This window comes from Falco punctatus, assembly GCF_963210335.1.
Source record: "Falco punctatus genome assembly, chromosome: 7".
NCBI lineage: Eukaryota > Metazoa > Chordata > Aves > Falconiformes > Falconidae > Falco > Falco punctatus.
Window position 1 is genome coordinate 49,838,235 of NC_137587.1, and position 16,811 is coordinate 49,855,045.

At 50.2% G+C, this 16,811-nt stretch overlaps 2 protein-coding genes across 7 annotated transcripts in view; one reads left to right on the forward strand and one right to left on the reverse strand.

Annotated features, from left to right (window-relative positions):
* SCAPER (S-phase cyclin A associated protein in the ER) overlaps positions 1-9,838 on the forward strand; it is a 168,168-nt gene extending 158,330 nt beyond the window's left edge. For 5 of the 6 annotated variants that reach the window (XM_080396856.1, XM_080396858.1, XM_080396857.1 and 2 more), the window contains 3 exons: positions 4,855-5,046; positions 7,810-7,861; positions 9,534-9,838. In XM_080396856.1, the coding sequence (XP_080252982.1) occupies positions 4,855-5,046; positions 7,810-7,861; positions 9,534-9,628 (339 nt within the window). In that variant the 3' untranslated portion in view covers positions 9,629-9,838. Of the gene's footprint in view, positions 1-4,854; positions 5,047-7,809; positions 7,862-9,533 lie in introns of those variants that run through there. The other variant, XM_080396861.1, reaches the window with a different exon arrangement.
* Positions 9,839-11,759: 1,921 nt separating this feature from the next.
* ISL2 (ISL LIM homeobox 2) lies at positions 11,760-14,944 on the reverse strand. The gene is made up of 6 exons (XM_080396871.1): positions 14,771-14,944; positions 13,527-13,716; positions 13,070-13,329; positions 12,678-12,961; positions 12,408-12,578; positions 11,760-12,264 (listed from the first exon to the last, which is right to left on the reverse strand). Exons 1-6 carry the CDS (start codon positions 14,826-14,828, stop codon positions 12,148-12,150), a joined length of 1,080 nt encoding a protein of 359 aa, XP_080252997.1. The 5' UTR covers positions 14,829-14,944; the 3' UTR covers positions 11,760-12,147.
* Positions 14,945-16,811: the final 1,867 nt, after the last annotated feature.

The window sequence follows — 16,811 nt, forward strand, 5'->3', positions numbered from 1 at the left end:
AAAATGTAAATCTTCACAAGGCAGTTTGATTGAACTACTGGTTCTTGAAAACTTAATAGCATCCATCTACATTACATGTCAAATTAGGACATATGAATATATGAATTACATGAATATATGAATTAGCAGTTCACTTTGGCTAATATTTTTTCAATATTTTACATACAGTCATTCTTCAGCTTTCTGGCTGACATTTTGTTTTCCTAAAGAAAATCCTGTTCATTACTTACAAGATGCTTATAAACTCAGTTACCTGATGATAAAGATTTAGTTTCAAAGACCAGAGATTCTTATTTTAATTTTCTTGTAAAACTAACCATTGACTTGGTAAGATTTTACTTTTGATTTGACATGCAACTGCTGTTACTTTCTGTGTCATTGCTGTATCATTCAAAAGATCTGAATTCTTTTAGTCGGGAAGAGTTGTTTACTCTGCTTTGACAAAAATTCATACGTACACATTTAAAAGTAATTGTAGTTTTCATTCATAATAAAAGGAATATAGAGGAGGATTAAATGAAAGAAAAATACGTGTATATACAGCCAGTAAGTGGAATTAGGAAGTGTTCACCAGAACATCTTGCCCTTGCTGGTTCTCATGCAGAGGTTGCTGCTGTATGCCTGGGGTTATCGCCCTGTCCTTGCGAGCAAGGTGGGGAGTCATGCTTTTATGATTCTTGTTCTTGCAGGATCATTAGAAGGTTATTTTTGGGCCCTTGGACCTTCACAGAAAAATCAAGTGAGCTGCAGCATTCCCTTTGATACCCAGAAGATCATACCCAAGTTATTTGGGTCCATATGGTTTATTAGTTCCTCAGTAAAGGCCTTCGGTCCTGGGGGCATCTCCTTCGCAAGGTGCCAGGAAGCAGTGGCAGGAGAGGAAGGCTGCTGGAGCTGGCCTGTTGGGACTGTGAGGGAAGAACTGCAGGATCAACGATGGGATTATCCTTCCAGCAGTCACAGTCACCTCGTGTCTGTAGCCAGACACCGTACCTGAGAGAGAGGGGAAGCCTTATCTCCCAGCAAAATTATGAGTTCCCCTCACAACCTTATTAATGTTCCATACCGCAAGGAGCTTTTAGGTTTTTGATTGATTGTCCTTTTTTATTGCCCAAGTGCTGTGTGGCATATTGCTGGCTTTTGTCATTGTAGTCAGTTTTGAAAGACTGACTTTTATACTGCTTCAGGCTTCCACAGCTTGAAGAATTGCAGCAAACGGCCAAGCAATATGCTATACAGTGAGTGTTAGCAATATGCTATACAGTGAGTGTTAGCAATATGCTATACAGTGAGTGTTGGCCCGAGGAAATTTGAGGAAAAAATGAATTCTGTCTAGAGACTTTAGCAATCGTGAGTCATGCTTTACTAAGTGATCATCTTCAGAAATACCAAGACAGTGGGATCGGGATGGTTATTGCACTTGTGAGTGCAGAGTGCACTTCCCAAAGAGTCACACGGGAGCATGGATTGCCTGCTAGGGCAGAAGAGACTGCCTGACCCTCTGGCTGTTGGAGATTAAGCACATTAGTGGAACCTGCAGAAGGCTATAAACTGGTGGGAGTGACAGAAGATAACTGATGGGCAACCTTGAAAGGTGTTGCTGAGTAAAAAAGTTCCCACAGGTCATCACATCAGTCATTGTTCCGGACAGTCAGCTAGTGTGGCTGCACTAGGCGCAGCATGCGTGCTATAGGAAAGCTGGAAATTCACAGAGACCTAGCAGGGAAAAATGTTTTCTTAAAGGTGACTTTAGCAGAGGTTAAAAATAAGCAAAATCGGGTATTATGGTGGCGTATATTGTGCAGCCTTGCCACGTCAGCTTACACGGTGTAGAGGTTGCTTCAGTCCAGCACAGTAAAGCATTTTAAGATGCTCTAGCCTCTCATTTTCAGCAGGCTTTGACACTGAGAGCAGACGGTGCTGTTGGCCAGTGTTTTCTGGCATGCTACTCAGTCCCATCCCCACGCTCTGTAACAGGGACTCCACCTCAGAAACGTATCAAGGTCTTGAGTTTGGCTGGGAGCATGAAGAGAAACTTCATTAATTCACCATGAAACAGCATTTCAGAAATGTTATTTGCTGTATCTCTTCCCTGTGCATAGTTTGGGTCTTTAGGGGGTTATTCTAATGTTTACTGTGTTGGGCCAAAAATAAGCTAAGCTAAGCAGGTGCATCTTGTTTGCAATTTATTTAAGCTAAGCACAGGCAGATCCAGTAAAGCTGTATGAATATCTGTAAGTTTTAAGAATGAGCAAAATTTTTAAATGAAATACAGAAAACATTAATGGGAGTTGACTGCTCTGGATTAAAAAAAAAATGTAGTTTGTACTAATTTGATAGGTCTGAATTCAGAAAAAGAAAACCGCTAGCAAATATTAATGGAACCTAGGCACGTATCTGAAGTTAAGCAGGTGCTTAAATGCTTGGCTGTACAGAAATACAGTGATTTAATTAGGATCTTGTTATGTTTGACAGGCATATCTGACTTTCAGGCTAGAGAGAGAGCAACAAGAAAAGCTAAATCTAGGTAAATATACCTGGATTCCAGTATGTGGCAGGAGGAAAAAGCAAGCTTTCTGCACTGGATTTCAGTAAGGAGTTTGTACCTTGTATTAGAGCATTTTGTAAGATGAGTATTCCAGGCCTGCAAAAGTCCCAGGGATCGTTAAGCCAAGTGACTGTTTTTTGTTTTGTTGTTTTTTTTTTTAAAAAAAAAAGTCAAGATAAGTCTTCCACCATAAAGAAATCATAGGAAAGTTTTAGTTTTTCTTTGTTGATCATCTGCTAAGTCAAGTGCTGGACTTCACTTTCTCCACCAGCTGGCAGCGAAACAAGGAATACATCCTCTGCTAGAGGTTTATTTGTTTGGGTTTTTTTCCAGTAAGGGGTGACTCACGATTTTTTTTTTTTCCCAGAGTACATAATATAGTGTATCAGGTTTAGTAGCTGCATTAGTACAATGAGCTGAAATCATTAAATTGATTCCACATGTGATAAATACCAGGTTAAAACAATCCGCAGCCCTTCTATATGCCTTCCTATCTTTAATGTTGATAAAACCATAGCAGTAAAAATGTTGAAAATAAAAATATAATGAAATAATAACTCCATGGAAGCCGTTTGGGTACCTGCACTGTTCGTTTGGCAAGAGTTCACTGATTATCCATGGCATTTTTAGAACAGGTAATGGAAGTGTGAAATGAAAAATGAAAAATCCCAAAAACTTCTTTTCCTCTGCCTATTCATCAAGTGTACAGTGGCCATTAAAAAGAAAGCAAGAGTTCTGTTGTTCTGTCCTGGATCATAAATACAAATTGTAGTTATTTTACTACAGTCACAATTGATTTTAAGTACTTTCCTGACTGTAGAATTCACTATAGAAAAACATGGACTTATATAATAACCTCTCAGGTGAATTTAAAGTACAAACAGTTATCACAAACTGGAAAGGCACCCTCTTGCTTGCAGGGTGGTAGCCAGTAGTTAAATTTAGAATCATCCACATGTTTCAGTGATATTTTCCTCAAAACAGTGCCCAAATGTATGCTTAATTGTCTCATAGTTGGCTGTCTTTTAAAAATTCCTCCTGTCTTAAAGGTCATTAAGACATTTCTACCAGCATTTTGAAAGGTTTTCAATGTCTTTTTGGCTGGTAAACTGAAAAAAATGCAAACTACTACTTTGTTGATCTTGTTTTTAATCTCAACTGCATTATCAACTGAGAGTATGCTCTGAAGGTATTGTTAAAAGTGCTTTGAAAACTTGTAAATCCCTGTAATTTATGTTCCTGTGGTCTCAACTGCTTCTTTCTGTCCTTCTGGTTTTAATTTGAATGCAGTCTTGTCTGGGTGTGTACCTGTAAAATTGTGTTTTTCCAAGCACAATTTACAGTCGTGACCCTAAGTTTTACAGTGTTCGAACCTTATAGGAGCTTCCTCCTATGCCAAAAAGCCAACTTTGGGTCAAACAGCTCTTTCATATTATAATTGTTCAATCAAGGTTACTTGGAACAGATCCGATTTTGGCATTTTTTAGTTTATCACAAAGACTTTATAAGAATATCAAGTAAATTGGAAAGGTTCCTTTCCCGGAGACCAGTAATAGCATTGCCTTATTTCTTCAGATGTACACAGTTGTAAACTTAGCCTGCTTCATGACAACAGTCCCATTTATCTAAACAATTCTCCTTTTAGAGTCAATGGCACTGATAGAAACTGAGATAAGAAATACAGATGGGAGGATCTTTCTGAGTCTCTACTTACTGAAACTCCTTGCTGTGCAGCTTACAATCACCTTTTCTTTTTGCTGCCTGAGAATGCGTGGCAGACATCTACCATGAAACAGAGTCCTCTCTAATTGCCAGAGAGCGCTCCAGTAAAGGATGATCGAGCTTTGCAAGGGTTTTTACAGTCCTGGTGATCTCTTTCTTGATCCCCCCACCACCACCACCACTTACTGTGTTTAAATGGCAGGGGTTGGAGGGTTTTGTTTCATAGCTTTAACTTACAGTATTCCTTTCACTATAATTCTTTGTCTTTTGAATGAAGGTATTAAATTAATCTATTTTATTGTAATCTGCAGATTAATCCCCTTCTCATTTACTTACTGTCTTTTTGGGTGATACAGGAAAAAGAAGTTTCACAACTTTACATTCTTTGTGTTCCCCTGCAATAAAAATAATACTCGCACACTAAAACAGAAGTTGTTTGGACTAAATGTTATAAGCTTTACTTTTAGTATTTACTTCTTTGCTGTGCTCATTTTTTTAGCATGACTTCAACATCCTTGGTGGTTACCAGGAAGAGAAGAACAGATAGATCATGTGTTTTCATTTTCGTATGTTTGTATTTTCAGATCATTGTACAATCTGGCCGTCACCCCACAGTGCTGCAAAAATTATGCCAGTTGCCTTTCCAGTATTTCAGTGATCCTCGTTTAATCAAAGTGCTCTTCCCTTCACTAATAGCTGCTTGTTACAATAACCCTCAGAACAAGATCATCCTGGAGCAGGAGATGAGTTGTGTTTTACTCGCCACGTTCATTCAGGTAGCTATTGCAGTAATACAACAGTGGTGTGCAGGGTAACTGTGACAGTTTTTCTCGCCTTTGCTGTGTATATGGAACTCATTTGACTTAAGTAAAGCAGTAAACAGCTTTGAAGTACTTTAAGGTTCTCTGTAGCTCTTTTCAAACCACAGATTATGCCTGTACTTGAGGCATCTTATAACACGGAAAGGTTACAGAGCAGTTCAGATTCTCGCTATCGCATACAGAATCCTTTTTTCATTAAAGTTGTTGGACGTGCTAGGAAGATTTGATGTAGATCCTGTTGTTACAAGGTAATTCTTAATATATTTATTTTTTTAAATGTACTGTAAATATAGCATATATGAAATCAGTATATTAATGTATTTACATACAAATGTACAGTTGTATACTGTGTACAATAGATTTACAGTGAGAACTGAACAGAAGTGTATATATTTTATGCAGAAAATACACAGAACATATGTTACCAGTCTAATCTTGCAGTCTTTATTTTTGACAGTAAGCCACCGAGGTCATTAAAAATACTGTTTTGAATAAGGATTTACAGCATTTTTTTCCCCTTTGTCTAAATTTATATGCTGTGCTTTACATATGCCTTATGTTTTCTGTACATTTTATTGAAAATTCTTTCCAATGAATAAATTAAGTTTTCCTAAGTACTCTACTGTTAAAAAATAATATGGTTTTAGGACTCTAGTGACTGTATCAGTCACCTGAAAGGTACTGTTGTTGATGCAGAAATGTGTCAAACTTTTTTTTTTCCCTACTGCTTTACAGCTAGTCCAGGGGTAGGCTACACGGTTTTGGAAGAGAAGGCACAAGAACTAAATATTTACTAGAAGTCCTCGCACAATATCAAACTTCTGAGTGCAACTGCTTTTTGTCCTTTTAATACTAAAATATTCGCATAGCAGATTAAAAAAAAAAGTTTGGAACTTAGTATTAAAAGAATTTTCCATATAGTAATGAGTTTCTGGTTAAATACAAAGCTATAGTTGATCTTTGATTTCCTTATGGTGAAATGACAGGTTTCAATGTAGAAATCAGTGACAAAAAGTAATTTAAGCATTACGAGTAAATGCAGCAAGTTTAGTTTGTCTTTTTCAGCCAAAAAACGTGAGTGCAGAGGAGAGTGTTCCCTATATGAATAGTTAAGGTTCATTTACCTTGATTTCTGTGCTAAAAGAGAGAGAATGGCATTTAAATCCCCAGTAGCTACAGCAAACCCTAAGTATATTTACAAGGGTCAACATTATTAAGTTGATTTCCAATTAGAGGTATATCTCAGATGCCCAGTCTACATGTTCTTGCAGGCTTTCAGAAAAAGTTACATTAAAATATAGAAGATATTTGTGTGCTGAGAAGAGTCAAGTCTTGACTTCACTGGTACTTTAGTATTTTACCCATCTTAAAATCTAATCCCAAATGTTGCACACACGCACACACACACACGCATGCACACAGAGAACAATTCGGAGAGGAGCTCAGAAATGCTCAGATACCCACACACACAGAAGAGATTTGCTTCTGTACTTTTATTTTGACTTGCTGCTGTCTGTCAAGCAAAGCTCTCATTTGCTTCAGCAGAAGGTTTGGGAAAGACTGTAAAATGTTTCCCCGTGACTAGAAAATGAGATTCTTCCTGTGCCAGGGAATACAAAAAGAAGTGCCGTTTATGTAGAAGTTTGGTGGTGTGTGCGAATATAACACTTAAATACAGTTTGTTAAATGTGTGCAGCGTAAATCAAAGGAAAATGATTGCTGGATTTTACAACAACCCACGTTACACCTCCCAACAGATTTATTTCCATCATCTGAAGTTTGCATCATCCTTTTTGTTTTTGTTACTTCTGTTTCTAGATGTGCTGAAATAATTAGAAAACATTTAGGAGTATTCATGATTTGCTAAATCATATCTCTTATGTCAAATAGTACCATCTCTGCTCAGTGACTACTCGAACAAAAGATAGCGTCCTAAAAGCCCTCTTTGTAGTGGGGCAGCTGGCTTGCATAATCCTACGTGGTTCCGAGTGAAGTCGGTGTCCGTGCTGACTCCGGAGGATGCAGCATCCTGTCCGGCAGCGGCAGGGATCGCACATCACCTTGGGCACTTGGATTAACTGCACCTCAGCTGGTTAGGCAGCTGGCCGCAGTGCTGGCGGCCAGCGTTCATCACCTCTGTGGAAGAACTTCACTTACTCTCAGGAGATCAGGACTGCAGGCTCCTGGGTCACTGGGAATCACAGCTGGTGAAATCAGGATAATGCAGGAATTTTGTAAGAGGGTATTTGGAGTCAGGAGCAGAAATCTAAACCACGATTTGTTTTAAAGAAACACAGCTATAGTAAATGTTCTCTTAAGTTAAAAGTCATAATAACTATTTCCTAAGAAGCTATTAAAATCTTGTTTTTTCTGTTGTGTATTAACAGGTTTTTGGTTTGGGTTGATTGGGGTTTTGGTTGGTGTTGGGTGTTTTTTTTTGTTTGGGGGGGGTTGGTTTTATTTTGCTTTTCAAAAAAAGTACAAATAAAGGTATAAAAATCCACGATGTCTTACAGAATTTAAATGCTGGCAGTCTTCTGTTAATACATTGCAAACAAGCCAGTTTGTTAATTTACAAGTTTCATAATGTATTAGTATTTTTGAGTGACTGTGAAGACTTAAAAATGTTGGTTTAATTCCTCAATTTTAAGAGCAGAAAAGCTGATGCTGTTGTTGTTGTTGTTGTTGTGTCATCCCCCCCCCCCCTCCTCCATGCAGGATTTTGCACAGAGTTCAGGCCAAATGGATAATCAGTTATCTCGGCAGAGGGGTACGTCTCCAATGAAACGTAACAGAGTAGCAATTCGGTAACAAAATGTGTAGATGTTATATTTTACTGTGATTTAAATATTTTGAGTCCACATCATGAAAGAATTACAGTAAATTGCAATATGATTTCATGGTTTGGGGAGAGGCTCCGTAGCTCACATTCTGACTTAAACATACATGTCTTCCAGTCTGCTGCTCATCATATCAGGAATTCAGACTGTTAATCTTTATTAAATGCTATGTGATACCATGTCTTAAAATGTGATACCATGTCTTAAAATGTGATACTGTGTATGCAAATATATAATTAGCTGTCACAAGGGTTACCTGCAGAAGTTTTAGGTTGCAGAAGCAGGCACACATGCTAGTATACCCAGGGAGCCAAAAATTAGTAAAATACTGTCCTGTAATTACCCTGTAAAGTTTGTCTGTTTGCAGAAAAGTTGCAATATTCTCCCCTCCCCGTTGCTGTAAATATTGTGTAAAATTACAGTTAACCTCTTTAGACTACACATTTGAAAGATTCTCAGCTAAGATGGCTATTGTTAAACATGTCTGAAATTCAAGTGTGTTGATGGGTATCTGGTCTTAAGTCACCCATATTTTGCATAAAGGACGTTGCTCGGCCAGTCATTTCTTCCTAACAGCAAGCAGAAATACACCACCATTTTGCTAACAATTGGCAGAAGACGAGCAGCTCTAGGTGTAAAACAGAACTTTGTGTTTAAAACTAAATTATAAAATTAACATAATTTTATGGAGATCTTTACTGTCAACATTATACCTCTTAGTCTGAAGCAGCCTTGTGCAGTTCTGCAGAACAGACTTTCCAGGATTGTGTTTGCATGAGAATCTGCTCGAGAAAATTCTAAAATCTGAGCAGAAAACTGCTTTTTATTTTCACTGTTCAAACTGGGTGAACTTTTAAACAAAGATGACTATGTGGTGACATGTGAGCATGATTGCTAAACACTCCCCAGTTGCAAAAAAGCTGATTTAATAATAGTATAAGCAGGATTATTTTATCCATTATATCACTTGAATGTGAAGGATGGTGTCCCCAGAAAACAAATGGGAACAGTAACACTGCTGGGAATAAAACCTGGAAGTGCAGGCTCCACTGTTGGGTGCTGCGCTGCAGTGTGCTCCTCCAAGGGTTGGGCCCTGCAAGGCTGTGCACACATGTGGAGCCCCGCTCACGCCAGCACAGTACACAGAGGAGTAAAAGCTGCATTTGTAATCGTGCTGTGAGCTTTGGGGGAACTGGGGAGCAAAACTTCTCTGCAACCCTTTGTGGAAAAAGTTGCTGCTAAGTGGAGGGCATGCCGTGGAGGCTGCCTGAACCCAGATGAGGCTGCATTGGTCCCCGGGAGCTCCAAGAATATAAAATGTGTAAAGGTGCATAATGTTCCGATGCATAAAGCAGAGCGCCTGATCCAGAAGCCTAAAAATCTAAGCCTTTGCTCATCAGAGCCCTCTGCCCCCATTTTTACAGCCAAGTCTCAGTGTCCAGAGCTCCACAGAAATGTCACCCCGTGATTTGAGAAGTTTTTGGTAGGGGGAGGGGAGCGAATGACTCAAAATATGTCAAATTGGCTTCGTGTTCATTATTCTTGTTTTATTGCCATCTTAAGAGGGAATAACTTGGTAATTTTATGTTCTGTCTTCAACAGAAAAATTTTTCAATTCTCAAGATTATCTTGAGCTGTCCAACAGATTCCCCCGCCAGTCCTGGGAAGAAGCTCGACAGTTCTTCTTGAAGAAATAAGCATTGTGTTTGGTTTTACAGTCCCTAACATCGTCACGCTGAGCAGTTCCTGCTGACCGCCTTCTTCCAAAGGCTCTTCCGGAAAGTTTTCCGATACCCTGAATACTTACGCTGTAGATACATAATTTGCACTATTTATATCGTATGTACTGTAGATAACTTTCAAGTTCTGTTTTGTAATTTTGATAATTTGAGTGTATTTCATTCACATACCCTGTGTCATGATGTGGGTGTTCTCTGCCCTGCGATGTGGCGGTACTTGCCCTGCGGAACTGCGGAAATAAGATGGCGAATGGAGCAAACGTTCTGTATATCTTGTAATAAAGTAACTTATCCCGGCTGCAGCCTGACCCGCGGGGCCGGCGCTGGTGCTGGCGCTGCCGCCAGCGACGCGGGGCTCGGGCAGGGGGGGAGAACAAAGAGGGGCCGCGGCGTCTTCTCCAGCGCCCGGCGGGCCGGGCTGCGGGGGCTGCGGGGGCTGCGCAAACCGCGCGCGTCGGCGGCGCGTGGGGCGGGCGGCAGCGGCGCGCGGCGTCCGGGCGGCGGGCGCGGGCTGGGCGCGCGGGCGCGACGGGAACGGCGCTGCCGGAGGGCGGGCGGCCCCGGTCCCGGCTGTGCGGCCCCTTCGCCAGCCCCCGCGGCCGGGCGCGGCCCGCACCTGAGGCGGCTGCGGCGGCGATCCCGAGCCGGCCGGCGGGCCGCCGCGCTGCCTGAGGGGAGAGCGGGGCCTCCGCGGGGACTCGCGTTCCCCGGTCGCCTCTGCCGAGGCGGCGTGACGGTCCGCGCGGCCCCGCTCCCCGGTGACGGCAACAGCTCGCTGCAGTCCAGGCCCCGGAGCCAAAACCCGACCCGGCCGGAGCCAGGTAACTGGGGCGGCCCCGCGGCCGGGGGGCGAGGGCGGGAGACGACCCCCTTGCCCACCTGTCCCCGGGCCGAGGGGCACCGCCCGCCGCCGCGGCGGCTGAAGAGCGCCTGAACGAGGCGGCCTCTCCGCCTCCCCGGCGGGCGCGCCCCCGGCAACCCGGGCTGCTCCGCGCCCCCCGACGGCAGCTGCGGATCGGTCCGCGGGCCAGCTCGCCCGCGGGGGCCCGGCCGGGGCCTGCTCAGTCCACGGAGGCGGCGGAGCCGTTCCCACCTCGGCGCCGCGGGTACCCGCTCCCTCGCCGCTCGGCGAGGTGCCTCGGGTAGGCCCGGCTACGCTCGCGCTCCCCGAGGGTGCGGACCCGGTTGCCCGGGGACGGGGCCGCAGGGGCGGCTCGACGTGTGGTGTGAGGCTGCCCGGGCCGGCGATCCCGCGGGAGTCGGCCCTGAGCGCGCTCCCGCCCGGGTAACGGGGACGCAGCGGGAGCCGCGGCGGCCGCCGCCGCACTCGCAGGTGATGCCGAAGGCAGATAAGGAGCCGCCGACCGCGTCTAGACGGGGGCACGGATACGCGCGAGGGGACGGGACGGCCAGCCGCGCCGCCGCCTCCCCGGGGCAGTACCCGCGGCCGAGCCCCCGCCGCCCCCGGGGAGGAGGCGAGGCGGCCCCGCACCGCGGCAGGTGCGGGCGCGGCCCGGCCGAGCCCGGGGGCTGCTCCGAAAGGGAAACCTGCGCTCCGCCTCCCCGGCTATAAATAAGCGGCCCCGCTCGGGAAAGCCGATTAGCGCGGTGTGGGGAGGCCGTGCCAGCAAAGCCGGGGCTGCGCCCTCTCCGCGCCCGGCGAGCCCCGCCGCCGCCCTCCCGCCCCCCACCTTTCTTTTTTTCGTTGCAATCCTTTCCTTTTCTTTTTTTCTCTTTTTTTATTAAGTCCAAAATATTTAATCCCACTATCCAACCGCTGACTCTGACAATAAATAACAATAACTTACTTTTGTTCGTTAAAGGCTCAAACAATCCGTCCTCCGTCCATTGATAATTTAACATTATTAGTACTGGTTTTCCCGTTAAAAAGTCTCGTTTCCGTGTCCCGTTTTTCCAGCGATGGTGCGGGGCCGGGCGCCGCGGCCCGGGAGAGGCATCGGCGTGAGATGAGACTGGACGACGCGGCTCCGCGGAGGGAGGGCCAGGCCGGCTCCGCGGCCGCGGAAAGGCGCGCACGCCGGGGGAGTCTCTCTCCCCCTTTTGTATTCTCTCTCTTTTATTTCCCCCCCCCCCCCCCCCCTTTTCTTTTCCCTTCCAAAAAAGGGAAGAAAAGCCGTCCCTAGCGCAGGCGGCGGGCAAGGCAGCCTGTGACCGTGCCGGGCTCCAGCGGGGAAACCCGCGTTTCTTTGGGGAAAAGAAACATCGAAATCCGCAGGGGGAAAAAACCCAAAACAACGAATAACCAGGGCGGGGGCTCTCTCTCCGGTCTGGTGAAGGCAGCGAGGATCCCGGTGCTTTTTTGGCCGTCAGTAACATATTTTTTGTTTGTTTTTAAATAAGAATAATTAAAAAACAAAGGCGTTTGTCCGGCGCTCTGGGAGCAGCCCGGGGCCGGGTGTCTCATGCAGGGAGCGCAGGCATGCGGAAGTCCCGCGGCGGCGGGCGGCCGGGCCGCCTCACGTCTCGGCCGGGCTGGGCACCATGCTGTTGGGGGTGTCGGGGAGTTGGGAGGACAGCGAGGTCACGTCGCTGCCGGAGGAGGTGCCCAAGGAGCCGGACTCGGAGAAGGAGACCTGGAGGAGCAGCGGCGGTGAGGACCCGGTGCGGTTCCCCCCGCCCCGGCCCCCTCCGGCAGCGCCCGAGCCCGGCGGGCCGCGGGGCCTGCCCACTCCCCGCGGCCCGACGGGGCGGCTCAGCGCGGCGCGGCGCGGCTCACCAACTGCTGGAAGGCGGCGGGCTGCTCCAGGTCGCTCTGCAGGGCGAACTCGCTGAGCGCCTTCCAGGGCGGCTGGTAGGTCTGGACCTCCACGGCGCTGCCCTGCACGGCGCTCTCGTGGCGGATGGGGCTTCCGGCCACCAGCGGCGTCCCGGTGAGGCCCTGCAGGCTCTGCGGGCACACTGGGCTTCAGTACGGCCGCCGCCCGAGCCCGCCGGCCCGGGGCTCCCCCCCCCACCTCCCTCCCCGGTGGGGCGGGCGGGCGCTCACCGTCTTGTCGCTGTGCTGCTGCTGCTGGAGCTGCTTCATGAGGATGGACTTCTTCTTGTCCTTGCAGCGCTTGTTCTGGAACCAGACGCGGATGACGCGGGGGCTGAGCCCCGTCATCTCCACCAGCTGCTCCTTCATCAGGGCGTCGGGGCGCGGGTTGGCGGCATAGCAGGTCCGCAGCGTGTGCAGCTGCTTCTCGTTCAGCACCGTCCGCACGCGGGTGGTCTTCTCTGCCACCTTGTGCGCCGGCGGCCGCGGGGCGGGCGGCCGCCCGGGCACCGGCTCTGCGGCAGGCGGGGAGGGCGCGCACCGTCAGGGTGGCCGCCCGCCGCAGCCCCCCCCCCGGCCCCCCGCCCCTCCCGCCGCCCGCCCCAGGAGGGGGGAGCCGGTACCTGCGAGGTGCGCGGCGGCGGGCGGCTGCAGCGCGGGGCTGCGCGGCCCGCGGGCGGCGGCGCCGTCGGGGGCCGGCCCGTGGTCGGCGCGGCAAAGCAGGTCGCGCTCCCGCAGGCAGAACTGGTCGCCGGGCAGGAGCTGGCGGCCGCAGGCGGCGCAGCGGAAGCAGTCCAGGTGGTAAACGTGGTCGCGGGCGCGCATCACCAGGTCGCTGCTGCTGAAGGCCGCCCGGCACTGCGCGCACTTGATGCCGAAGAGCCTGCGGGGAGGCGACGCGCAGTCAGGGCCCGCGGCCGCGCCGTCGGGGAGGCTCCGGGCGGCGCCGTGGGGGCGGGCAGCGGCCGAGAGTTGGGTTTTCGTTTGGGGGAAATTCGGGGGTCTTAGGGGGCTTTAGTGCTTTTTCGGGCTTTTGGTTTGGTGGTTTGTTTTAACGAGCGTCGGCGCATTCGGGGTCACCTGCTGTAATCCCGCTTGCAGTAGGCTTTGCCGTCGCGCAGGAAGCATGTGCAGGTCTCGTCCAGAGGCTGCCCGCACTCGGCACACTTGAGGCAGGCGACGTGCCACTCCAGGTCCGGCGACACCCGCAGCAGGAAGGGGTCCTGGATGCGGCCCCCGCAGCCCGCGCACAGGGCCAGCCCCGGCCGCCCTGCCGGGAGCGAGTGAGGCACGGTCAGGGGCAGCGGTGTGCAAGAGCAGAAGCACCAGGAATTAGGGAAAGACTTTTTTTAAAAAAACAACATTTTCCCCTTTCTTTTTCCTTTTTTCCTTCTTTTTTTTTTTTTTTACCTTTTGCAAAATAGGAAGAAAGATCAATAAAGACAGAAACACGGAGAGAAATAAAGGACAGAAACACAAACGGAGAGAAATAAATACAGCCAGAAATAAACCCCAGAATTTTGATTGAGGGAAATTAACGCAGAAACCCGGAGACATAAAAGTAGAATTTCGGAAAAAGGAAACCAAAGCAGAAACATAGAAACAGTAAAAGAAAAGCCGAGGAAAAACGGAAAGAAAGAAAGAAAGGAAGGAAGGAAGAAAGAAAGAAAGAAACAGAATCATGGAAAGGAACAAAACCACCGAAAACCCAGAGACACTTTAAATGGGATCATGGACAAATGAAAACGGCAAGAGATAAAAAATCGAAGAGACAGAGAAATAAAACCAAACAAAAACAGAAGAACAGAAAGAGAAAGAATTTAATTAAAACGGAAAGAGAAATTTAAAAAAAGAAAGGCAAACCGAAACACGGAAAGAAACACGGCAAGAAAGAAGAACAGGCAGAAAGAAATGAAGACAGAGAAAAACGGTAACGCGGGCAGAGAAAGAGGGAATGCGAGAAAGAGCAAGCAGCGGGAAGGAGAGAAAGAAATGGAAACAGCGGAAAGAAAGGAGATCAGCAGCGCGGACAGCCGAAGGGGCAGGCGTTCGGTAAGAAGCGGAGCCAGCGCGGCCGGGCAGCGCCGGGCACGAACGGAAACAGCGGCACCGGAGATGCCCCGGGCCGAGCCCGCAGCCACCCGCGCCCGCCGCGGTGCCGCAGCCCTTCCCGGCGCTGTCACCGCGCCCGCGGGGCCGGGCCGGCGCGGCGGCCGCCAGCCCGCCCGACGGCAGCGGCGGCGCGGAGCTCGGCCCCGCAGCGTCCCGCGCCCGCCCCGCCGCGCCTGCCCGCCCCGGCGCCGCGCCGCGCTGCGCGCACTTACTCTTGGAGGGCTCCCCCATGGCGCCCGGGAGCGGCCGCGGGAGGAGGATGTCCACCATGCGGGCGGCCCCCTGCGCACCGGCCGCGACGCGCGATGCGGGATGCGGCGCTGCCGCTCCACCACTACCCGCGCCGCGCGGGGCGGGGGCCGCGCCCGCCCCCCCGGGCCCGCCCCGCCGGGCCGCGCCGTGATGTCAGCGCGCAGCGGCCGCGGGGGGCGGTGGGGCGGCGCTGACCTCACCGCGCGGCCCCCAGAGGCGATTGGCGGCCGCGGGGAGGGCGCCCGAGGATTGGCCGTGGCGAACAATGGGCGCGCGGTGGCGCGCGGCGGGGCGCGGAGTCCCCGCGCAGCCCCGCGGGAGCCCGGCCCGGCGCGGCCCGACGGCGGCTCGGACGGGGCGGGCAGCTCCTCGGCGGAGGCGCGCCCCTGTGCCCGGGGCGGCCGCGGGACCCACCTGGCTGCCGCCGCCGCCCGCGGGACCCTCCGGCCGCCTGGCACGGGACCCGGCGCCGTGCGCCCCAGCCCTGTGCGCGGAGGGGACGGCGGCGCCGGCAGCCTGAGGGGGCGGAGATGCACTGTGGCTGTGCCCGCTCTGTGTCCCCTGCTATTTTCCTGGACTCTTAACCTCGCCCTTATGTTCTCCTTTTATTTCCCTTTCCCGCTCCTTCCCCTCCCTTTCCCCTTTCATTTCGTTGTCCCTTCTCCCGGCGCCTCGGCGTGCCGAGGGCAGGTGCCTGCGGACGGGGCGGCGGGACGGTCCCTGGCGCTGCGCGGGGGCGCATCCTCGCGGCAGACGGGAAAGGGGCTCCGTCAAGGGCGCCGGCGCGGACCTGCGCGTCCGCAGAGCGGTTCCCTGCTGGCGGGCGTGCGCGGGAGGGCGGCCCCGACGGACGCGAACGGGACCGCCGGCATCGTCGGGGCGGCCCTGCAGGGAAGAAGACGCGTGACGAGCAGCCGCGCGATGAGTTGAAATCGGAGCGAAAAAATAGCATTTTACCTCATTTTCGTGCACCTGATCCTGTGCTGCTCCTGCAGCTCAGCTTCTCCTGTTGCTTTTTTATCCCTTCCATTAATTTTTCCTCCCTTCCGCTCCCCCCCTCCTCCCCCCAAGTCTCCATGGGCTTCCTGTGCATTAGCTGAAAAATAGGGAAAGCCTTTCAGTGGCCTTTGCCTCAGTTTTAAATTCCCAAAGACTTCACAGCTCAGTGGCACGAGTCTCTCCAAAGGTCTGTGACAGCCCATACATACTGGAATTGAGATTGCTGCTGTCTTGGGGCTTCAGTCCTGTCCCTCCCCTCCACGCAATCAACTTTTTAATTTTACACACAGAATTTGACAGGTATAGACCAACCTGTACAGCCTGGGAAAGGATATAGTGACTGTAAGTTTTGGCTAAGGAAGGGCGAGCTGTGCTCATTTTGCTCAGAGGAGGGAAGCCAGCTGAAGCACTTGGTTTTTTGTATGCCAGGCACCTAGTAGATACGAAACCCCAGAAGCTGAGGAGGAGAAGAGGACAATTTGGATATTTGGCTATTTGACCCACTCTCCACAGCCCAACCACAGCCCCTGCTACACCTTTGAGGACCCCAAATGTTCAAGTTTGCACAAGAGCTGAGGGGAGAAGTAGGATGGTATTTGGGGTACCCGCCAGGGGCATGTGTTGCCAGGGATTTCGGCACCCCTGCATGTGCCGAGGTGTGGTGTGGCAATGACTCCTCAGGGCAGGGTGAGGCCATGTGTCCCCTGCCTGTGTGGCAGTGGCAGGGTGGCTGTGGCGCCTGTTGGGGTTTGTGGTCTGCTGTTAGTGTGGCTCACTTGCCAGCAGCAGAGCTGAGCTGATGGTGAGTGACACAAAGGGCATTGGAAAAGTTTAGCTGGCTCTTCAAGCTGGGGTGACCTCATAGGACGGGTGATGGGAACTGCCACAGTGCTGCTGCGGCTGTGGGGTGGCACAGGGTGCCCTGCCCATGCCTGGGAGCCTGGCAGGAAAGGGGTGCAGAAGGGTGACTTCGGTCTGAGCTAGAATCCATGGAGTCCTGAG